Source organism: Peromyscus maniculatus, chromosome 4 (genome assembly GCF_049852395.1).
Source record: "Peromyscus maniculatus bairdii isolate BWxNUB_F1_BW_parent chromosome 4, HU_Pman_BW_mat_3.1, whole genome shotgun sequence".
NCBI classification, from domain to species: Eukaryota; Metazoa; Chordata; class Mammalia; order Rodentia; family Cricetidae; genus Peromyscus; species Peromyscus maniculatus.
This window is the reverse complement of record NC_134855.1, coordinates 109,192,698-109,217,097: the sequence shown is the minus strand read 5'-3', so window position 1 is coordinate 109,217,097 and position 24,400 is coordinate 109,192,698. Positions and strand designations below refer to the sequence as shown.

The 24,400-nt window shown below is 49.9% G+C and overlaps 1 protein-coding gene across 2 annotated transcripts; it reads right to left on the bottom strand.

The window, feature by feature from the left end:
- Positions 1–4,029: 4,029 nt before the first annotated feature.
- Positions 4,030–15,963, bottom strand: Cdc25b (cell division cycle 25B). 2 transcript variants are annotated; one of them, XM_006984554.4, is made up of 16 exons: positions 14,873–15,963; positions 14,019–14,131; positions 13,140–13,191; positions 11,125–11,166; positions 10,954–10,990; positions 10,599–10,721; positions 10,385–10,507; positions 9,811–9,945; positions 9,331–9,411; positions 9,073–9,246; positions 8,761–8,853; positions 8,271–8,333; positions 8,009–8,107; positions 7,690–7,823; positions 5,586–5,697; positions 4,030–5,426 (listed from the first exon to the last, which is right to left on the bottom strand). In XM_006984554.4, exons 1-16 carry the CDS (start codon positions 15,070–15,072, stop codon positions 5,286–5,288), a joined length of 1,722 nt encoding a protein of 573 aa, XP_006984616.3. In that variant the 5' UTR covers positions 15,073–15,963; the 3' UTR covers positions 4,030–5,285. The 2 variants fall into 2 exon arrangements, with proteins under 2 accessions (XP_006984616.3, XP_015858519.3); XM_016003033.3 differs by lacking the exon at positions 11,125–11,166 and having other exon boundaries at positions 14,873–15,214.
- Positions 15,964–24,400: the final 8,437 nt, after the last annotated feature.

The window sequence follows — 24,400 nt, the reverse complement described above, 5'->3', positions numbered from 1 at the left end:
GACCTTACTTTTTGAAAAAGTCCATTGAAAAACTCTCCCTGGACCAGGAGTGCATTGATTTGATTTGGCTGCCTCTAGTGATTGACCTCAGTTATTAGCTTAATGGGATTAGAATCACCTAGAAGAAGTACTGCATCTTATAAACTATTTGCAGGGGTGGAGGTGGCCATGGGAAAGGTCAGCAGAGAGCTAAGTCAGACTATGTTGACAAAGAGAACAAGGGGTTCCTCAGACACAGCTGCCTTAGGACTGATAACAGCCCAGGGGGAGGAGTCGGGTCCCCAGAAACTGCAACCTTGATTCCTGAAGAGGCGTTGGCTCCAGCCCTAGACCAGCCTGGCCAAGTCCACTCTAGAACAAGGACACAAAAGTCAAGTTCCCTTTGTCCTTACACTCGGGAGGCAGAGGCAGGCGGATCTCTGTGAGTTTGAGGCCAGCCTGGTCTACAGAGTGAGTTCCAAGATAGCCTGGGCTACAGAGAGAAACCCTGTCTTGAAAAACAAACCAATCAAACAAACAAACAAACACCACACTGTCGTTGAGTCAGATGTGGTGATAAACACCCTTAATCCCAATGCTCAGGAGGATCTCTGGAAGTCAGGAGACCAGCCTGACCTGCATAATGAGGACTGGGTCAGTCAGGGCTGCACAACGTGGCCCTGCCAAAACCAAACCAAAACAACAAAACAAAACAAAATTGTTATTGAGTCACTGAGGAAGCCGTTCATGGAGTCCACACAGCAGGTGAAGGTTCTCCCCGTTGCCTCCCAGATCCTATGTCCTGCCTCAGCCAGGCCACTACAGACAGCACAGGGATGGCTGCTTCCAGGCTCCCCACAAGCTGGCACTCCAGACTGCCCTGATTCCAGCAAAACCACCGGGGTTGGTTGGCATCCAGGAGTTTAAACACCTCATCTCCTGCCCCATGGCTTCACTTTAAGAAGTTGCTTTCTGGCTGGTCGGTGGTGGCGCATGACTTTAATCCCAGCACTCGGGAGTCAGAGCCAGGCGAATCTCTGTGAGTTCGAGGCCAGCCTGGGCTACCAAGTGAGTTCCAGGACAGGCACCAAAACTACACAGAGAAACCCTGTCTTGAGGGGGAAAAAAAATGTAGCCCCCCTGGGGAGGGGAAGGTAAGCACCTCTGCCCCGACCTCAGCTTTCCATGGCAAGGTGTACCCTGAGGTAAGACAAGAGGCAACCCCATGATTGCTTAGGGCCTGTCTTCCTTGGGATGGATGACAAGACTTTTCTTGGGCAGAGCCTCTATCTCCAGTCTTTATCAGTGTCCTCTACCCCCCCTCTCAGCTCTTAGACAGAAGGAGCTGAATGTCCCCTGCTGGAGGCTGAGAAGACAGCCAGCATGTCTAAAGCTGTCTAACTCACTAAGTGCCCCATGAATGCAGCTGTAACTATGGCTTAAGTGGGGACCCACAGGACCAGGGTGTTGTGGAACGGTGTCCTCTGAGATTGAAACATTCCATCCTGCAGGGAAACTCCCTAAGGGGGAAGGTGAACAACTCAAAAGAGCTTCAGGGAGTCCCTGAAACTGAGCAGAGTCACGGGACCCCTTGCCAGAGTTAAAAAAAATAAAAGCTGAGTGTCCCTCTCAGAGGAAGTGATGCTGAGTTGAAAGGAAGATTCTGAGAGGATTAAAGCTGCAAAGAAGCCTCTCAGGCAAGAAGAGCTGCCTGGAAGAGATTTAGACCAACGAGGAAACTGAAAGGACCCTCTCCAACCTGTTGAACTGCATGCAGGCTGCGCAGCATGCTCCAGGTTTCCTAGCTTTGTGGACTGTCGCCCATGCTGGGGTGGGCCTTGGTGATGCAATTGTCTTTGAGTCATTTCTGCTCCTGTAAGTAACCCCTCAAGAAAACTCATTGTTTCACCAAGTTGGACTTTGGTGGTGTATGTACTTTTGTTTGTGGTGGGTTTTCTCTCTGGGGTGAATAGATGAGTGTCCTGGCTAATTTATGTCAACTTGACACAAGCTGGATTAATCTGAAAGGAAAGAACCTCAATTGAGAAAATGCTTCCATGAGATCCAGTTGTAGGGCATTTTCTTAGTGATGAGCATCCAGGTCATTATGGATGGTGCCATCCCTGGGCTGGTGGTCCTGAATTCTATAAGAAAGCAGGGTGAGCAAGCCAGGGGTAAGCCAGTAAGGAGCACCCCTGCATGGCTTCTAGTTCAGCTCCTGCCTACAGGTTCCTGCCCTATTTGAGTCCCAGTCCTGACTTCCTTTGATGATCAACAGTGCTGTGGAAGTGTAAGTCAAATAAACCCTTTCCTCCCCAAGGTCCTTTGGTCATGGTGTTTCAATGCAGCAATAGAAATCCTAAGTAGGACAGGTGTGTTTCATCTCCCCAGGAAAAGTCTTGCCAGGTGGTGGAGGCGCACGCCTTTAATCCCAGCACTCGGGAGGCAGAGGCAGGCGGATCTTTGTGAGTTCGAGGCCAGCCTGGTCTACAGAGCGAGTTCTAGGACAGGCTCCAAAAGCTACACAGAGAAACCCTGTCTCAAAAAACAAAAAAAAAAGTCTTGTCACACAACACAGGGACATCACCAGGTTGCATGAGACCTGGTCATTATAGGTTCCCTCCCGTCCCGGGACAACATGGACAGACGGCTGTACAATCAAGGCAGCCTGGCCCTAGCTGCCACTCTGACTTCTCTCAGATCAAGGTGAAGGTGAATGATGTGTCTTGGGTAGGATGGAATGTCTGCTTTTGTCTGCTGTGTCTCCAGGGCTAGTGAATGCCTTTTCTGACCATCCAGTCGTTTTCCTGTGACACCGGACCACCCGGGCTCAGAGTGGGCGGGGGCTTCCCGTCCCTTACCTACTTTCTGGTCGGTATGCCATTATGTGCCTTCTCCTGGGGTGTCTTCCTTACCCAGATAGGTGCTTGTTTTGATAGCAGTTGTCTGTTTAGTGGGAATGCTTTCATGACCCTCCCCGCTCCATCCACAAAGCCCAGCGCCTAGACTATCCAAGTCACAACCCAGCAGAGCCCATTTCCTGTGCCCTTCAGGGCACTCTGGACCAAGGGTAACTGCAAAATGGGAAAGATAATCATTGCTCTACCTACTTCACAACAAACCCCATAGAAAATGAGACCCATACCTGATGTGTGCGCACTCTGAAATACTACCTCCTACCCTCCCCAGACTACTGGGAACCAACCCCAAGGCCTCAGGCATGCCAAGCAATGCTCTCCTACTGAGCCATGCCTGTGTGTGTGCACTCTCAATCAAAAGAGCCTACAATCACATAGCTCATATTTATGGGTCATCTGCACCGGTATTCAAAAAAGGATTTCTAGTGAAGGGCATGCTAGCACACACCTTTAATTCCCGCACTCAGGAGGCAAAGGCAGGCAGATCTCTGAGTCTGAGGCCAGCCTGATCTACATCATAAGTTCCAGGCTAGCCAGGACTACATAACGAGACCTTGTTTCATATTTTTTTTCCCTTGAGAGGCTTGGTTCACGCAGATTGTTTTTTTTTTTTTTTCTGTTTTTTGTTTGTTTGTTTGTTTTCTCTTCTGAGGGGACGAAGCTGGGGAAGCCTAAATCCGAAGGACTAGGGCAGGAATCCTTGCAGTTTAGCCTGAGGACAATGGGTACTGACAGTTCTTTGTGGTGTGATGGGCCGCTCTTACCATACCGCAGGCCTGGAGAAGGGTGAGCTCAGGAGAGCTTGGGTAGCCGAGTGAGAGAGATGAACCCAGAGCCCTAGCAGGACTCTCAGCACGGGACTCTCCAGCTAGGAGTGATGGTGTATGCTCACAACCCCAGTCCTGAGGAGGTCGAGACAGGGCAGCCATGAGTTTGACACCAGCCTGGGCTACATAGTAAGAGGGCCCCTGTTCTCCATTTCAAAAGCATGAGAAACTTCAGAGGAGAACTGAGGTATAGTCCCTTCTCCAGAAAGCCTCCCCTCCTCTGCGGGTCCGTCCTTACCCCAATCTGTCCTGGTCTGTCCTTACCCCGGGTCTGCTATGGTCAGAGGCTCCGCATAACAAACAGATTATTTAACTTGCTCAGTGCTTTATTGAACCAAGGCCCTAACAGAGGACTCACAAGGGCCTTCCAGCATGGCCTTCCCAGATGTAGATCTGAACCCAGAGGTTGCTTGGTTTTTTTATTTAGCTGCTTCCATGACAATGTTCCTTTAATATTTCCAAATGCTAAGTGTAAAGACTTTGTACACACACACACACACACACACACACACACACACACTCCTGCCATAGGCCACCATGCTCACCAAAATCCTTCCACCCATTTGTGTGCATACATGTGTGCAAGGCACTGCACATCCATGACCACCCAGCCTCCTGTCCACCTGCAACAGGCCTAGGCTCAGTCACTAGTACAGCAACACAGAAAACATACAAACAAACAAACAAACACGAATACTCAAGAGGTCTTCTGGACCAGAGTGGTAAGGACTCAAGGGAGGAAGAAGACAGGATCAAAAAGTATAGTTCAATGACTGGTCCTGCCCAGCAGCAAATTCTGACCAGAGAGACTGCGGTTCCCAGTAGCCCCATGGGGCGCCTGGAGGCTCCTGAATCAGGCCTTTGCCCTTGCCTTGGGGGCACTGAAGGAGAAGATTCCCTTTCTGGGCTAACAAAAAGCCAGGCCCACCGAGCAAGTGATATTTGAATCTCTAACCCCCGGACGTATGAAGGAGCCTACCCAGCTGCCAGTGTGCCCCGAAACAGGCTAAGTCAGACAAACACAAATAAGAGCTGCAGGTAAGACAACAAACGACAGGAACAAGTAAGCGCTTCTGTTTTCCACCCCGGAGGTGTCTGTGCAAAGGCCAGGAGAGGAGAGCAGACACAGCCCGGCGTCGGCGCAGAAGCAGGCAGAGCACGCTGCTTCCAGACCACCCAAGGAGCGACTCTGCTCATCCCAAAGGGCTGAGGCTCGCCCCCAAAGGGGGCTTTCTGAACACGGGAAGACAAAGAGTTGACACAAACAAGGAAAAAAGACGATAAAAGGCGTCCACGGACACAAAGCACTTCCTCCTAGCTGGTATCCACCCATCAGGCTGGGCTCTTCAAGACAGGGCTGGCTGGCACCAGGGTACGGAAAATTAGTGGAGTGAGACCAGAGAACGGAGGACAGGGACAGACAGATGTGACACCACACCATCGCCCCAACCCCCAACAGCACCTGAGGCCTCTAGCAGGTAGGCGGCCTCATAGGCCCTTGGGACCCACTGGCTCCCAGGCCCCAGGAGGTAAAGATGGCAGCCGGACTGGCGCTGGCTCATCACTGGTCCTGCAGCCTGCTACAGAGTTCCCTCCGGCTCCGCTCCCCAGCCCAGCTGCGCGTCTTGAGGCGAAAGGTCCTCAGCTCATCTCTGAAGGCCTCGTGGTTCATGGGCCGGTAGTTCTGGGGCTCACAAAAGTTCTACAGGAGGATGAGAAGATGTAAGGAGTTCATCAGTATGGGAAACAGAGTCAGCCGTGGGGAGCCAGGGAAAGCCTTTCTTTCTCGCTTTTTGGCCTACGGCCTGACTGAGCTCTGTCCCTTCAGTGAGGAGAGCTGTGGCCACCCCACCCACGGTACCGGGTGCTGTGGGAAGAATTCCTTGTAGCCGCCTTTGAGGATATACATCTCAGGGTAGTACAGGCTGGGGTAGTCGTTAGCCGCACGATCCCGTTCCCTGACGAATCGGCACCTGGAGCAGCATGCGAGGGGTTTCAGGGCAGGAGACATGTCAGAAAGAGACTCATACACTCTACACGCTGCTTTGAGGGTCTCCGAGAGCACACAGGCTTCAGAGCATAGGAATGGCATCCATTAGGTAAGATAGGCGAGTGGGAAGGAGGCCCTGGGGTGAAGGCAGAGGTAAGGCAGGAGCAGCCACTGTTTCTGGAAGGGCAGTTGCGTAACCTTGGTTAGAGCCCTCAAGACATGTACCAGGAAAGAGGAAGCAAGAAAGGGGACCAGTGAGTACAGAGTCCACTCAGAGCCTGGCCGGGTGGCACAAGCCTGTAATCTTAGCTACATAGGGTTCTGAAGCAGAGGGAATGGCAGGTTCAAAACCTGCCTGAACTACACAAAGAGCTTAAGGCCGGCCTGGACAATTTAGGAAGACCCTGTCACAAAATAAAAGGTAGGGCTGGGCGGTGGCTCAATGGCTAAGAGCATCTGCTGAGTACACATGAGGACGTGAGTTCAAATCCCCCAAAAAACAAAAAGCCGGTAACCCCAGCATTGGGTGTGTTTGTGTAAAAACAGGAGGATCACTTGGAGTTAGACTGAAGGCCACCAAGCCCAAGTTCAGTGAGAACCCTGTCTCAAGGGAATAAGGTAGAGAGTATACAGCAGGATGTGCAATGCCCTCCTCTGGCCTTTCTGCATGCATGTACTTATATGCACACATGTATATACTGCATGCATGTATACCACACAAAGGCACTCACAATATATATATAATTTAAAGGACCAATGGCTGGAGAGAAAGCTCAGCAGTGAAGAACACTTGTTGCTCTTGCAAAGATTTTAGGCTCAGTTCCCAGCACCCACATAGTGGCTCACAGCCATTTATCACAGCCTCCAATCGAGGGGATCCAATGCCCTCTTCCGATGTCTGTAGGCACCAAGCATGCATACAAGGGTACACACAGTGCAGGCAAAATACCTTCATATAAAATAAGATATCACTCTAATTACAAATTTTAAAGGATAAAAATAAACTTCTTTAAGGGGAGGGGGCAGTGAGACGGTTCAGTGGGTAAAGGCCTCACAACCCTGGCAACCTGGGCTCGATTCCCGAAACTCATGTAAACACGGAAGGAGAGAACCGATTCCATAAGGTCACCCTCTGACATCCACATATACATATGGGATATGTCATACCCATGTACATATGCCTTCATACAACATGCATACACACGGTAATTTTAAAAACAAAAACTAAATAAAAAGTAAAGAGAGGGTTGGGAGCGCCCCTCCCTGGTAGAGTGCTTCCCTATCGTATGTGATGGCCTGGCTCGGTCACTAGTGCAGACACACAGGGAAAAAGCACACATGCTCCAGAGTCTCCTGGACCGGATGCGGTAAGGACTCCAGGGAAGACAAAGAAGGAAGCGAAGGATCAAGAGGGACGCTCACTGACTGGTCCACTGCCCAGCAGGGGCCACGTGCTGGAACCCCAGAGGAAAGGGGAGCAGCCGGGGTGAGGCCCCTACACAGAGAATGGGAAACACAGACTCCAGCGCACTAAGAAGCTAACAGCTACTTGATGGAGCTGGGGGCCACCCTGGACCAGGAGGCAGGGGAATAACCAGAAAAGATCATGAATGGAAGCTGAGTGAGGGTCCCCGGTGGTAGTGGGTGAAGGAAGGCTGAGGGCCCCAGTGGTAGCCAGCATGGGAACAGGGTACCAAATGCCTGAGTTGTCACTGAGATTGTGGCTTAGAACAGGGTCCTCAGATTTTAAGGATGCTGCTAGACTTGGCATGAATTTTTGTGGGGGTGCCGCAATGGATGAAGGATGGTTTGATGAGGTAGACAGGAAGAAGGTAATGAGAAAATGTGCTGTCCATAGCAAGAGTAAGGTCAGTTCTAAACTATCAGATGCAGCAAGAGACTCCAGCACTCAGTTCCGGGCAAAAAAGGCCAAAGGTGCGCACTAGCTGACCAGCAGGACAGAGCCAGGACTCACATGCGGGGCCCACGCTCAGACGAGAATTCACAGTGGAAAATGAGGATGACTCTCTTGTCCAGGCTACAAGGCGTGATGGGGCGCTGCAGCAGGAAGGTCTCGGCATCCCGTTCCAGGGGCAAGTTCACAGCATTCTGTCAGAGCATCTGGGGGTCAAGCCGTAGCCTGCACCTGGCCCCTTCTCTTTCAGTTCCCAGGTAAGTAACCCCACCTCTTGCTGGGAGGAACCCTCCCCATGAGAAATACTCCACGGAAGGGTAGTCATCCTCTCGGCGAGGAATCTGAATGGCGGGCCTGGCCTTACCAGCAGCTGTCTCACCTTGATATGGCCGCCTTCATACTCATAGGGGTATCTGCAGTCCACAATTACAAATTTCTCCACAATGTTGCTGAACTTGCCTGTCAGCAGGGCCACCATCTGCAGGAGGCCATCAGGGTTGGTGCCGGCAGGTGAGGCGGGTAGCCAAGGTTTTCCCTCACTCTTGTGATGGTCTGTACATGCAGCCCATCCCCAGGGGAGGACAAGAGCCAAAAAAAAGGTGGTCCCCAATGCACCTGGAGAGTGGCTCAACCCTGCTTACAGTTTCTGGTGAGATGTACTTGAGGTCTTGGTGTTTGCCATCCACAGTCTGCAGGAGGAAAGCCTGAAGGGAAGGATGAGTCAGTCAGGGAAGGAAAAGGCGGCAGACAAGAAGGCTGGACCGGGCAGATTCAGCTCTGAGTGGAACCTCGGGAGACCCATACCCAGGGAATAGCCTTCAAAGGGTGAAAACAGAATGGAGAAGCCCTGGACCGTCTTGCCTCCTGCTCTTGGGGTTTGCAAGCTGAGGGGCGAGGCAGGAGATTGCATACCAGAGACTCATTTGGAAATGGTTTTCAAGGCTGAGATATGTCAGATGCCTGGACAGATTTGAGGTGGCATCAGGAGAAGGGGAACCCGAGGGAAGAGTCTGCGTGAGAACAAGACTGAAAAGATACAAGAGAGAAAAAGGGGTCTCTGGGGACAGCGCTCCTGCACTAGGGATCCAGAGCGGATAACGGAAGAAGCCTCCTGAGGTCCTAGAATGCTACCTTAGAGTAATCTCCGATCAGTCCACGGTGGTCACTGTCCAGGATGCTTTCGATCTCATGACACAGGGACTTTGAGCGGAAGACACGGGCCTTCTGGAAGGCAAGGCAGATGGCGGCCAGGTCAGGGGTGAGCCTGCCTCTCGGTGCCATTTGTCTGAGACCCCCTCTTTCCCTTCCACATAAACAACTTCCGGTACACTACCCCCCCACCCCCTACACATGTGGCCAAGAGAGTACATCCCAGACCATCTTCAGCCCAAACACAGCCCCAGGTGAGCAGTGACAGCCCAGCCCCAGGAGGAAGAAACTAACAGGTTCTTCAGGCTGCTGCTCCTCCAGGGGTGTCACACTTTTCCTGCGCTTGCTCTGGACAGGCACGTCCTTGTCCTGGGGCCGCTCTAGCCTCTTGAGGATGGGCCGGATCACGGTGCACGGCATGGATGGAGAGCGGAAGAGCCGCTGGCACTTGCTGAACATGATGAGATCCTGGCAAGGGTAACATGGCCGTTGGAAAACCCAGTCCCTCAACCCCACATCTCCGAGCTCCAAGGGGGCACTACCGAGGCTCACCTGTTCCTCTTCCTTATCCAACTTTTTGACCAGTGGGGCACTAATGAGGTTCTCCATGCCTGGGGGGACCACATCATCATCCTGAGGTCAAATCGGCAAGGACATAATCATAAACACGAGCATGGAATAAACCTCAGAGCCTTCCCTTACCTACTCCCCCAGAAATGCTGGGCTATCCCCAGCCCTGCTGATTCCTCCATCTATGGCAGTCCCAGAGACCTGAAGAGCTGTAGGGACCCACCTGCTGCAGGGGCATGCCCCGAGCAAGGAGAAGTACCTTCATCGTGCCCAGCCTCCATTCCTCTGGAGCACCAGCCCACCTGGTCTTCTCTGATTGGCCAGTAGCAGGCTGGTACTCCGTTCCCTCAAATGCTTCTGACACTGGGCTATGGCCGGAGTCTTGCTGACGCCAGAGCTCTCCTTTTCTTGGGCTAGCGGAATGGGGAGCAAGTAGGGGCCTAGTGGACCAAGGCTGTTTACCTTTAAATCACCCTCCAGGATGTCCACAAATCCATCATCTTCTTCGGAAGCCCTCTCAATGGGAGTCAAGGAAGAGGAAGACTGGGCCACAGGGCTCAGCTCCTCTACGTCCATCTTCCGTTCAGGGGTACGACACTGTCCAAATCACAAGAACAGAATACTCAAGAGGTGGGGGTTTGCCAGCCCTTCTGAGGATACTTGTCTCCAGGACTTGGGGGTGGGGGTGGGGAGTCTGGATCACTCTTCTCTTACTGTCTCTATAAAATTTTTTTAAACTTTTATTTATTTTTAATTTTTAACCTTTATTTTATGTATACGGGCATTTTGCCTGCACATATTTCTGTGCACCATGTACCAGCAGTGTCCACAGAGCTGGAAGAGGGTATCAGATCCTCTGGGACTGGAACTACAGAGGACTGTGAGCTGCCGCATGGGTGTCGGGAATTGAACTCAGGTCCTCTGAAAAAGCAGCCAGTGCTCCTAACCACTGAACCATCATCTCTCCAGCCCCCACCCCTCCCCTGAGCTGTTTCTTGAGGGCGCGCCCTACAGGAGGTCAGTTCTCCTCATGTACCATCAAGTCAGGGGCTGAGCTTGGCCTCTGAGCAAAGGCTTCTCTGCGGCTGGTCCACTCTGCCAGAGCTTGGGCAGGGCTGGGATGAGTGGGCTTCCATGGCATCTTGAAGAGATAGCCATCCTGCGGGCAAGATTGGAGAGGAGACGTCAGGATAACCCCAGGGCACCCTTCTCTCCCCACGCCTCTTCCACCCTTGGGTCCGGAAGCGCACATTCTCTTTGTCCTCGCCAGGGCTGCTGGCTGCTCTGTAGCCTGCCTCCTTTTTCTCACGGCTATCCAGTGCTTGGGAGTTGGTAATGTTCTGTAGCACAGGGCTGTGGTCCAGCAGCCTCACCTAGGAAATCAGACAGGGTAGTGACCACTGAAGGCTGCACACTCCTGTTATCACCCAGGCCCTACCTTCTGCTACCCAGCTCCAACTCCCAGGCCACTCAGCCACCAGATAAAACCCCATCTCCCCCAACCAGCCCAGCGATGCCTGGCTACTTCAAGCACACCCCCTGAGAGGTGCCCCCCAAGATGTTCATGCCTGAACAACTCCCTGTCAGGCCTTGGAGGACACTCACTGGTAAGGACCGGAAGCGTTTTATGGTAAACTGCTCACTGTAAAAGAAAGGGGGACAGTTCAGAGCTGGGAAAATGGGGGTCAGTGACTTAAAGCAGGCAGTCTCTCCTTGCTCCCAAACATTGCGGGAGACAGCGGGAGGTGAGTAGGGGAAGGGGTGGAGAGCACTCACTTTTGAATGACCAGGCTGGCTGTCTGAATGGCCTGTTCAAACCTAGGAGAGAGAAGTGACCCATTTTCTCTGGAGCCCAACCTCTGCCTCAGGCCCCAGGCCCCAGCCAGGCCCATCCCCAAAGGGTCAGCCATGAGAGCAAGGGCCTGTGGTCAGGCTAGGGGAAAGGGAGAGTAGAAAAAAAAGCCCACTACTGGTGGGGCCAGGTACCAAGGATGAAGGGTTTGAGGCAGTCTGGGATTTTAAAGGCTGCCTTGAATGGAAGCAGGCCCGGAGAAAGGCAGTGATGGAGCCAGCTGGGGCAGGTCACAGGGTCATTAAGACATCACCAAGGCAACAGTCTCGCCAGCCTGCACCAGCGAGCACAGGCCTTCCACCTGTATGCAAATTACAACAGTGGGGCCATATGGCCGCCATGAAAGGCATTGATCCATCCCATGACAATAGGCTAAAAGCACCCTGCAATGTGGGTGACTCTGGGCTGGATCCCAGGAAGGCTGGGTTGTCCTTTCCACTAGGAGAAACTGGCCGGGCTCTCTCCAGGACAGGGCCCCCCCACCCCACCCCGACTTTAGTGTTTTTTCTGGATCAGCCCAGCAGAAACTCCTAGTGACAAGTATAGGGGTTACATCCTCTCCTCCCTCCTGTGGAATTTTCTAAGACCCAACCTCTGTTCCACCCCCTCCTGCTGTCTTAGAAGAGGCCAGCCGGCAAGGAATTCCAACAGATGTTCCTTTTGAGGCCGAGGCAACAACTTCTGCATACAGCTCTGCCTTACAACTACGCTGCTGGCGACCACCTGTCAAGTGGAGCCTGCTTACACTTACACTTACACACACACACACACACACACACACACACACACCAGCTTCTTTTTGAGAAACTGGAAATAGTCAAAAGCTAACACAGGCCCCTCGGGGCCCGTGTGCAATCAGCCTGGCATCACTTGTTAGCTGGGCCTTAGGGGTGAGGGATCTGTGTTGTCGTCACTAAAGACCAACCTCCACTCCTCCCCAGCCCCACCCAATTCTTGTTTCCTGTTTGTGAATACACCCTGAGCTCAGCACAGTCCGATCAAAGGCACCAGGAGGAAACAGTAACCGCCACCCTAAACCAAACGCTCTGGTGGGCAGTGCTCAGCTGTCCCTCCTAATGCCCGACAGCTACTCCGGCAGCTGGATGGGAACAGGTGCGCTCTAGAAGGCATAATTTGTGCCCATAGGCAAGGAAGAGGTATCTGCCCAGAGCAAAGGCCAGCTTTCTCTCTCCACTCCCTGTTGCCAAGGGCCTGGGTTGGCTGGGACAGGCAAGTGTTCAAGCCAGAGGCAGACACAGCTTTTGTTTGGTCTAGGTTTTTGAGATATGGTCTCACCATGTTGCCCAAATTGGCCTTGAACTCTCTCTTCCCGCCTTAGCTTCCTGAGTGTTGAGATTACAGATATGAGCTACCACACCCAGCGGGACCATATTTTTCAAGTTGGGAAAACATTTCACGGGCACAAAAATGTGTACAGGAAAATGGGACATTAGCTTTGTATTTCTGAATGACAATGCTAGCCACTGTCCCTATGACCTCTGGTCTTGAAACCTACTCTCACCTGCCTTCTATGATAGCAGACCCTTCTCCAAACAGGAAGCCCCAGTTCTCAAGGCTTGGGGATGCAGCCCTGAGGGGTCTGCCCACTTTCTGATTTCTCTGTAAGAATGCAGGATTCTGGAGGGGCGGGAGAGATGGCTCAGTGACTACGGACACACGTCACTTTTGCAAAGGACCTGAGTTCAGTACCCAGCACCCACATAGGGCAACTCACAACAACCTGGAACCCTAGCTCCAAAGGGATCCAAAGCCTCTTCTGGCCTCTACAGGCCTGACTGCTCACATGCACATATCCCCATGTAGAGAAACACATAACAAACACACAATAAAAAAATAAATCTTAAAAAAGAAAGGAAAATCGATTCCCAAGGGCAGGTGCCAGCCCCTCAGCGGTGGGATCCCTGTCTTCTCTACTCACGCGTGCTCTGCCTTCTGCGGGTCCATAGGGCTGGGGGAGTCCATGCAGAGACCTGGTGGGACAGAGCACTGTGGCTTGCAAGCGGCAGTCTCTCCTGCTTACTTTTCCCCAAGAAAGGAAAAAAGAAACCTCTTCCTATTTGAGATCAAGACACACTTTAAGAAAAGAAACAAAACCTACTTACGGACCCTGAGCCTGGGACACTGCCCCTCAAAGGAGCCAGGGCTACATTATTTGTTTACTATGGAAATGTCTCTACACAGTTTTTTTGTTTGTTTGTTTGTTTGTTTGTTTGTTTTTTCGAGACTGGGTTTCTCTGTGTAACTGAATAGCTGTCCTGAAACTCACTTTATAGACCAGGCTGGCCTTGAAATCACAGAGATGCGCCTGCTTCTGCCTCCCAAGAGTGCTGGGATTAAAGACCTGTGTCACCACGGCCTGTCCTCAACACAGTTTTTTAAAGGCACAATGCTTCCTAAGCATTTTTCTTAGGCTGGTTTAAAACTACTTGGAAAAGATAATGGTTTCCTAAGGAGAAAAGTTACAGACTGAGAGAATGTTTCACAAGGACCACCTTTTGGTAGTGAGTGCCTTCTGGGTGGGGCTGCAGTTCAGTGGCCGCATCACTAGGTTTCGAATAGGTATGATAACATCTCCTACCAAGGGCCAGACTTCCCCAGGCTCCCCAGTCAAGGCTGGGTGTGGTAAGACCCACCAGAGGTGTGTTTTCTTTTCACCTTTGAAGGCAAGAGAGAAGATTCTGGGCCCACCCAGCCGTGGGAAGGACGTTCATCTGATGGGCTGAGAAGTTAGGAGACCCAGGCAGTTCCCTGATCTCTTCTGACCCTAGGGGACCTCACCCAGGACCCTGGGCCTTACCTGCATCAGAAGATTCTGAGGACACGGATGACAGGGAGGTACGCCTGGACAGAGAGAGGCCCACCAGCCTGTTCTGGAATGACAGGCTTCCTACCTGAGTCTTTGGGGTCTCACTAGGAAGAGAGAATAGGCACAGGAAAGGGGGGGGGGAAATGAATGCTGAGTTTAGAAGCTGGTTGGTCCATGTTTCCATGTATCCCCTAGCTATGAAGGGCCCATCCATTACTGAGAGATGATCACATTCTAGGACTATCCTGTATCTCAGGTCAAAGCTCTTCATTCCACGGAGGCCCTAGAGGGTCTTCTCTGGATTGACTGGAGAAGAGTGAGGAGGGTGGGCAGGAGGCAGCAGGGAAGTTCTGTGGAACTTTTCCCTGCTCTTCACAGCCCCACCTTATTATCCATGCACTTTCCTGGAGGCAAAGGCCAAGACCTGGGTCTCTATTGTGGCTGGACCACCCAGCTGGGACCCCACAAGAACGTTTAGGGAGGTCCGTCAGTCTTTAGTCAGTTTTAGCCTTAGGAGCGTTTGGGAGATGCAGGGTGCAAAGAGCAGGGGCTTGTACGACCCACTCCTAAGCGGACCTCAAGGATCCTCTGCCTAAGGCAGAAATTAGGGAGGCAGTGTGACATGGGCACAGTGAGGGAGCGGGGCGGTGGCGGTGGCGGTAAATGATCCTTAGCTGGCCATTTGGATGGTGTAAGCCGCACAACTTCTGACTCAGCACCCCCGTGCCAGGTCCCTGAAGCAGGGGTAAAGCCGTTTGTGCTCAGCACTTCTAGGTTTCGGTGCCTAGTTCCTCCAACTCGGGGCACTCCATCCCAACACACCCAGTACCCGTGGGGCATCCTACCTGCCGAGACCAGCGAGGTCATGCATGGTCTGAGTAAGAGTGGTAACCGGAGAGGAGGAAGCCGCACGCTCCGGAGACCCCAGGAAGCCATCAGGCTCCAACCCGAAGCCTGGGAGGTGGTGCGGCCGCTGAACGCCACCGAGCACGCGGGCAGGACTGAGAGCCGAGCCCGGCGCAGACCTCGGCGGGGGCACCTCCATCGTGGCGGGGTGGGCAAAAGCTAGCTAGCTACAGGGCCACAAGCACGAGGGCGAGCAGACGCCGACCCAGCTGGCTCGGCTCCGAGAGCGAGCTTGGGGTGAGGGGGAGGAGGGAGGGAAAGAAGGGAGGAAGAGCAGTGGGCCTGGGAATGAGGAGAGGGGTGCGGGGAGGAAAGCAGGGGAGGACGCAAAGCTGGGCAGCTGCCACCGCCACCTCCTTATATATTCGAAAAATAACAGCGGCAGCGCCGCCGGACGCCACCAATGGGGGCGCCGGTTCCGGGAGGGCGGGACCGAGGGCGGGGCGCTTGTGATTGGGGCTAAGGCTGGACCAGCTAGCTCTGCCAGCCCGGCTTCTTAGGGTGACTCAGGGAGTTGGCTTAACCCCGTGCCCCACACATACCCTCCGCTCCCTCTGACACGAGGATCCTGGTCTCCGGGATTCTGCCTCCTGGGACACATTTTGGAGGTACACACCCCCGAGAAGGAGTAGCCACCCCCTAGGGTGGCCTCGTAAGGATCCCTCGACGACGTTTACCATCACGCACGGTCACCAGTAAGGAAGAGTGCGACGCTCTGCTTGAGTTGAGCTCCAAGTGTGCTGGGAGGTCTGCGGCGTTCCCTGTCCCGTTTACAGACCGGGACGTTGAGAAGTTCCTTAACTCGTTTAAGGCCATGGGTTTGGTTGAGTGGTGGAGACAGAGATGCTCCTTGCCGGGCTCCTCTGATCTTCCAAGCCTCCCTGTCCGCCCCACTGGGCCACGTAGAGTCGCTGCAGTCATTCTCAGGCGGCGCTTTGGGCACGCGCCTCGTTGCGCGGCAGAGCGGATCGGCGGGCTTCCGGGGCTCCCAGTTTAGACGTGATCCCACTGGACCACAATAGTCTCCCATAATCCCTGAGAATCGACGTTTGCATTTAGGCATGGGTTTCTGCTGCAGGCAATTGTGACCTGTCACCGGAGAACCCAGTTAGGGAAAAATCTCACACCCACTTATGGCTTGGCTAATTTGGTGTTAATAGCACCGTATTTAGTGTTTCTTCGAAGGTGGAAGAGGCTGAGTTTGCTATTAGTTTACAATGAGCGTCTTCTAATGATCTAATCACCTTCCAGCCAGGTCTGTTTTCCTGGAATGAGCTGGGAAGGACCAAACAGGCAGTTGAGAGCTTTTTCAAATTCGTTCTCCTAAGGGAAGGCGTGGCTTCTGGGCTGATTGATTGTTGGGGTGCAGTACACGATCTAGGAGCCAAAAGGAGCTTGCCTTTGCTGCTTGAACCACCACCCCAGACCCACCACCAGGTAGGGTAGGGATGGGGCCTAGGAGGTTCAGCTGTGTGTGAAGGAAGAGGACACTAGCCACACCTGAGTGGAGTGACCAACGGCCTTTTTCTTTCTCTCAGCATTTTGCCCAGCTCCTGTGCTGTACCAGGAACTATATACTACTAGGTAGTTAGGGACCTATTCCTGTTCCGGTCACAGGTCAAGCTCCCGACCTCCAGCCTCCTGTGCTGCCCTTAGTGCTAGGACCAGGAGAGAAATGTGCCCCTGCACGGCCTTCCATTCCAAAGACTGGAATGAAAGTGCTCCGAGGATAATGTTCTCAAAACGAACACAGCAGGCTTCCCCCACCCCCGACCCCAGCACACACTCTTAGGGTGAGAAGGGGTTCTGCTGTGTTGATTTTAAAAATCACTTAAAATGAAATCCCACAGCTGGAGGTGCTCCTTGTCCCCAGTGGAGGGGAGAGGCGCCCAGTGGAGTCCTCCCAGAGCACCTCACATATCAACTCACATGCTTCTGAACTTAATTCACCACTTAGATCATAGACTATGCACTCAACCGAAACAACAACACAACTAGTCCCTAAAGACCAGTTAAAAGATTTGCTCTTTTTGAAATTAAGGAGGGGAGTGTCTCATTGTGTAGACCTGGCTGGCCTGGGGTTCTGTGCGTAGAGCAAGCTGGCTTCAAATTTTGCCTCCTGAGTGCTGGGATTACAGGTATGAGTCACCACGAACTGGCATGTTAAAATACTTGCAACCTGCAGGGTAAGAGGACTTCCCACACAGCATCACCTTTTAGAGACTTTTTTTAAAATCCATTTTTTTTAAAAAAAAATTCTATTTTATTGTTTTATGTGTGTGGGTGTTTTGCCTGTCTGTGCACCAGTTGTCTGCTTGGTGTCTGTGAAGGGCGGAAAAGAGCATCAGATCCCCTGAGACAGATGGATGTGAGCTGCTATGTGGGTGCTGGGACTCAAACCCGGGTCCTCTGGAAGAGAAGTCAGTGTTCTTAACCTCTGAGCCATCTCTCTAGGGCCCTTTTTTATTTCCCCTAGTTGTCCACCCCACACACCTTTTTTCATGGCTTATGACATGTTAAATTTATGTTCTACCAAAAATTCAGAAAAAGGAGACTATTAAATGATACAAAAGGAGGTACACTCCCCCCCCCCCCCGCCCCAAATCTTCAGAAACAGCATTGTGAGAATATGCTCTTTCCTTGCATCGTCCCCTGAAGATGATTCCTACTTATCCAAAGGAAACATGATGGCAGACACGGACGACAGCCACAAACAGAATTAAACATTTCCCAGAAGCCACAGTCAAGAAGCAAAAGGGAAGCTGGCCTTGGTTGTGGACTCATGGTGGGGGAGGGGGGAGGAATGAGGATCACTGAGAGTTTGAGGCCAGCCTGGGCTGTAGAGTGAGACCCTGTCTCAAAAAAAACTGAAACTACCAACAACGAAAAGTAGAAAATGTGCTTGAGGTGTGTCTCAGTGGTAGGCCATTTGCCTAGCATGTGCAAAGGCCTAGAATCAGTTCACAACACAGTAAAAACACAAATAAATACAGTAAAAATACGTAATTTTTATTTTTATATTTTAACTTTAGTATTGTTTTTAGTGTAATACATTAAAAATATTATTGTGCTGGTTAATTTTTTTGACACAAGCTAGAGTCATCTGGGAAGAGGAAACTCAATTAAGAGAATGCTTCCATCAGATTGGCCTATAGGCAAGTCTGTGGGGCATTTTGTTGATTAATGATTGATGTGGGAGGGCCCAGCCCACTGTGGATGATGTGGGTTGTCAGTGTAGGGGCTTGAGAGACATCTCAGTAGTTAAAGAACACTGGCTGCTCTTCCGGAAGACCCAGGTTTGATTCCCATTAACTACATGGCAGCTCACAACTGTCTGTAACTCCCATTCCAGAGGATCCACTGCTCTCTACTGACCTCCGCAGACGACTAGGCATGATGCAGACATACACGTGATCAAAGCATTCATTCGTGCAGTGGTTTGAATAATATGGCCCCACTAGGCTCATATATCTGAATGCTTAACAATGGCACTATTTGCTGGAGTAGGTGTGGCCTTGTTGGAGGAAGTGTGCCACTGGGCACGGGCTTTGAGGTTTCAAAAGCCCAAGCTGGGCCCAGTGGCTCTCTCTTCCTGCTGGCTGGAGAATTCTCTGCTGCTTCTGCACCATGTCTGCTTCTGTCACAATGCTCCTCACCATGATGGAAGTGGACTGAACCTCTGAAACTGCAGGCAAGTCCCAATTAAATGCTTTCCTTTATAAGAGTTGCCATGGTCAAGGTGTCTCTTCACAGCAAGAGAACAGTGGCTAAGACAATACACATAAAATAAGTAAATCTAAGCAAACAAACAAAAGCAGTATTTGTCGTTTGGGAGGCTAAGACTGGGAATTATAAGAGTGAGGGTATCTTGGACTACATACTGAGTCTCTAACTTAAAAAAAAAAAAAAAAAAAAAAAAAAAAAAAAAACAAAGCCAGGGATGGGGGACATGATTTTAGTCACAGCACTCAGATCTCTGTGAGTTCAAGGCAAGCCTGGTCTACACAGAGTTTTAGGCTAACCAGACCTACACAGTGAGACCTTGCCTCAAACAAAACAAAACAAAACAAATCACAAAAACAACATCAAAACCCAACCAGCACTAAGAAAATATGCATGGGAAAATACCTAGAAAATTTTTCTTTGATATATGAATTCATAGAGACAGAAAGGTTAGATGTTATCTCAAGATAGAGAAGAAAGGAATATAGAGCAACGATTTTCTAAGTACAGAATCTCTGTTTTGTGTGATGGAAAAACCCCACAAATGAACAGTAGTATTAGGATATAATATCATGAATGTAATAAATGATTACAATTAATGTAATTAATGAATATCATAAATATAATTATTGAATGAATACTACGAATGTATCAATGAATATCACAAATATAATTAATATCATGAGTGTATTTAATGAATATGAGTGTAATTTTAAAAATAAATAAATTAAAATAAAAAAAAGAAAAATTTTCTTTGATTATAGGTGGATCATACATATAATCCTAACACTTGGAAAGTAGAGGCAGAAGGACTCAGAATTTAAAATCAACCTCAACTACATACCTATTTCAAGGCCAGCATCCTGTCTCAACAACAACAAAAAATACAAAAAATTTTTTTCCAGTGGTAGCATTAGACATTTTTTTTCTTTTTCTTTTTTTTTTTTGTTTGTTTTTTGAGACAGGGTTTCTCTGTGTAGTTTTGGTGCCTGTAGACCAGGCTGGCTTCGAACTCACAGAGATCCACCTGGCTCTGCCCCCCGAGTGCTGGGATTAAGGCATGTGCCCCCATACCTGGCTTCCTCACCTTCTTTTAAGGTGAGGAAAACATTCTAAACCTGACTTGCACTGGTGGCTGTACATATCTGTAAGCTGTATCCCCTGGGTGAGTTGTACAGTTACAGTATATGAACTGAAGTTTTGTTATCTGAGAGACCACAGGCAAACTGAACATTCCTTTCAGGACTCTCAGGTCTAGGTGGAAGTCTAGTAATACCTCCACGGCTAGATATCTTCCATCCCACTAATATCATTTGCTCTACTCCCTTTCAGGGCCCTCCTTGGTGCCACACAGAATGGTACTTACACAACCACATACATATGCTTCTGGCATAGCCATTTCTAGACATCTGGTCTACCTGATCCTATAAGAGTATACAGGTGTTTTTTTACCCTCTCCGAAATGACTTTTCTTCTGTCATCTATGTGGCACTCTGGGATCCCCACCTCCTTCTGTAAGCTTCATCTTTCCCCTGTCAGATTATTAGGGAACTCACAGTCCACCTGCTTTTCTGTTGGTCCAGGCTACCTGGAGCTGCAGAATAAGTTTCATACCCATTATTCTTATCTAACCCATCCTTCATGCCCATCAGTGAGCTTTCCTTTCTCCTTTTCATTCCCCTTTCCTTTTAGTATGTATGTGTGTAAGTAAATATGCAAATATATGTGTGTTTTATTTTATTTTACATTTAAATGTTTCTTTGTGTGTATTTAATTTGTTTGAGACAAGTTTCATTATGGAGCCCTGGCTATCCTGGAGCTCACTATGTAGATCAGGCTGGCCTTGAACTCATGGAGATGCACTTGCCTCTACCTCCCAAATGCTAGAATGAAAAGTGTGCATCACTACATCTGGAATGATTTTATTTTTTGAAATGGGATTTGTGTAGCCTAGGTGGGACTCAGACTTGCTGTGTAGCTGAAGCTGGCCCCACATTCCCGATCCAGCTGCTTCTGCCTCCCAACTCAGATTACAGGCCTCCACCACCATGCTTGGCTCTCTTTTTTCATTTTAAAGGGCAGTATTTTATATTTGATTTTATTTTATGTATATGGATGTTTTGACTGTATGTTTGTCTGTGCACCACATGCAGTGCCCACAGAGACCAGGGAAGGGCTTTGGACCCCCTGGAACTAGTTAAAGGCAGTTTAGCTGACATGTAGGTGATGGGAATTGAACCTGGGTCTTTGGGAAGAACAAGTGGTCTTAGCTACTGAGCCACTGCTTCAGCCCAAGAGTAGTATTTCTTGTAAAAGAAAACTTTGGCTAGGCATTAGTGGTACATATCTGTAGTCTTAAGTACTCTGAACACTAAGGCAGGAGGATCATAAGTTCAAAGCCAGCCTGTGCAACTTAGAAAGATTCTATCTCAAATAGTTAAGAATAAAGGGGGTTGGTGTTTAGAGGTAGAATGCTTGCCTAGCATGTGTAAGCCCTTGGTTTCAGTCCTTAGTATTGCAAAAGAAAATAAAGGAAAAGTAAAGGAAGAAGGAAGGCAGGCAGGCAAAGGGACTTGAAAAATTCAACAACATAGGGGAAATTGTCCATCCATAGACCAGTCACCAAACATCCACTGATTATAAATCAACATATACGAGGAGGCAGGGAGCCATAAGGACAAATGAAAACTCCAAAATGTAGGCAAAGCTCCCTGAAGATGCATAGGATGGTGTCCTTGGCATATGGCTCCACGTTTACCTTTACACCACAACTAATCATTGATCCTATGGGAGAAAGTTTCTCATATTTTATTCTGAACCTTGAGATTAGAAGAATGCTTTCATTTGTTTGTTTTTCCCAGACAAGATTTCTCTGTGTAGTCCTGGCTGTCTTGGAACTCACTCTGTAGACCAGGCTGGCCTTTAACTCAGAGATCCACCTGCTTCTGTCTCCCAAGTGCTGGGATTAAAGGTGTGTGCCACTATACTTATCTTAGAAGAAGGGTTTTTATATTTTGCTTAATAAAGGCCTCAAAATAAGACACAAAATCAGAAGCAATAAAGCAAAATAGAGCCAGAGCTGCCTACTTGGAGATTACAAGTAGTCTCCTATCTGAAAGATGTTCTGAGCTAAGACAAGTAGCAACTGAAGGGAAAAGGTGAAGTATTTATCAAAGATTTATGTTCGGAGCACATGGAGAGGGTTTGGTTTGGTTTTGATTTGATTTTTTGCAGAGAAGGTTACACTGTGTAGCCCTGGCTGTCCTGGAACTCTCTGTAGACCAGGCTGGCCTCAAACTCACAGAAATCAGCCTGTCTCCACGTCCCAATGCTGGTATTAATGGTGTGTGCCACCACTGCCCAGCTACTTGTAGAGTTTTTAGACATCAGGGAAATAGGATTGAGGTGGAACATGTGATTGGCATGCATGAGGCCCTAAGTTTGATCTTTATGGCACACACAGGAGAAAAGACCTGAGTGAGAAATGTGGACAAAGGCTGAGACTCTCAGGATCCAACACACACATGGAAAGAGAAATGTATATCAAAAGAGCAGAAAGTCGGGCTGGAGGGATGGCTCAGTGGTTAAGAGCACCGACCTCTCTTCCAGAGGTCCTGAGTTCAATTCCCAGCAACCACATGGTGACTCACAACCACTTGTAATGAGATCTGGTGCCCTCTTCTGGCCTGCAGGGACACATGCAGGCAAAATACTGTATACATAATAAATAAATCTTATTAAAAAAAAAAAAAGCAGAAAGTCACACTGTCTTCCCTGGCCTTGCAGAACACCACACTGAACACCACAATGACTCGATTTCCGATTTTGTCTTTATCAGTTCCTCATGAGTGTGTTGTTGGTAATTTCTAGAGCCCTTAACCTGGAAGCTCCCAGGACACTGTCCTTGGTTCTCTTTGTCTCTTGACTTGAAGCCCCAGCGCCTCAGCCTGCCATTCTGGGATGCTGATCTTCAAGACTTTCAAAAACACGGCAACTTCACTCATCATGTCTTCATCAGAACCCCCCCCCCCAAGGGCTCAGGGATCTATGCAGAAGAGGAGGTGAAAAGATTTTAAGAGCCAGAGGCGATAGATGATTCCAAGGAAACAGTGTTCTCCAGACACAACAGGACTAATGCACATATGAACTCACAGAGACTATAGCAATAATACGCACAAGGCCTACACAGATTCAAGCCAGACCAGATCTCAGCGCTGAGAGGGAGGAGGTGGGCACAGGTCTCACCCCAAACCAAGATGCTATCTGCAATTGATACCCACTGGCAAAGGGAAAGCAGTTTTCTTCAATAGATTGTCACTGGGTATATCAATCACATTCCAGGGCAGACCCCATGCCCAGGAGTAGTTGGGCAACGCAAAATGAACTCAACAGTATTTTTGTAGGCTTTTTCGTCTCATTTTGCTTGAAAAATGTTTGGGCATTTTTTGCCTTACTGGTCCTTTGCATGTTTATTTTGATTTTTGTTATTGTAGGGCTGTGTGTGTGTATGTGCATTTCTTGGGTTGTCTGGCGTGGTGGCACATGCTTTCAGTCCCATCATTGAGAAGGCAAAGACAGGTGAATCTCCACGAGTCTGAGACCAACCTAGTCTGCACCGAGTGCCAGGGCAGCCAAGGCTACATAGTGAGACATTGCTCATAAACAAACTGGCAAGCAAAACACTACAACGCACACACAGTCTTAAGGGCTCATCACTTTCACGTGTTTGGTGATGCAGGAGGAAGTCTTAAGATTTATTTGTACAAGCCCGGCGGTGGTTGGCGCATGCCTTTAATCTCAGTATTTGGGAGGCAGAGGCAGGCGGATCTCAATGAGTTTGAGGCCAGCCCGGTCTACAGAGTAAGTTCCTAAACAGCCAGAACTGTTAAACAGAGAAACCCTGTCTCAAAAAACCAAGAGAAAAAAATTATTTGTACATATGTATATGTACATACATATTTTTGTAGTTGAATTTATGACTACGTGCAGGAAAAAAAATCCACTGATACCCAGATGTTATTAGTGTTTTTGGATTGTGGATTACTAGAAATTTAAAAAACGTCTTTAGCACCATCAAATGGATTTAAATGCCATGTTGTCTTTACAATAACCTAAATGTGTAACCATAGATTGGCCTTCTCACATTTGGAACAATTCACACCATTAACTTACATATTAGGGGGAAAGACCCAGCACTTAAAGAGTACTGGCTGCTCTGGAAGAGAACCCGAGTCTGGTTCCCAGCACCCACATAGCAACTCACAACCACTTGTAATCCTACTCAAGTCCGACACCCTCTTCTGGTCCGCTCCGGCATCTGCATGCAGGTGCGCATACACACAGGCAGACACACACACACACACACACACACACACACATGCATAAAGACAATTATTTAAAAAGAAGCATATTGGCAGTGGTATTTACACATCGTGACAATCCTAATCGCTTGACGCCAGCCAGTTAAAACGCAGTCTAAGCAGCCTGATGCCAGCTGGCCGCGTCTGGAGCAAAGAGCAGAAGCGAGAGCATCAAAACGTCCTTTGTGCATCTGTCCAGGTGTCTGTGCGTTTTGTCTCCGCAGATGACCTTTCCCGCGCGTGGCCGAGGCGCACGGTCCGGACCTCAGCGCCCCCGGCGGCGGGTCGGGGCAGCGTCGCGGGGTAGGGGAGGCGGCGCCCAGCGTCCCCGCGCTTCCCGCGAGATCCCGCGCGCGCTCCGCCCCGCGCCGCGCCGCGCTCCCC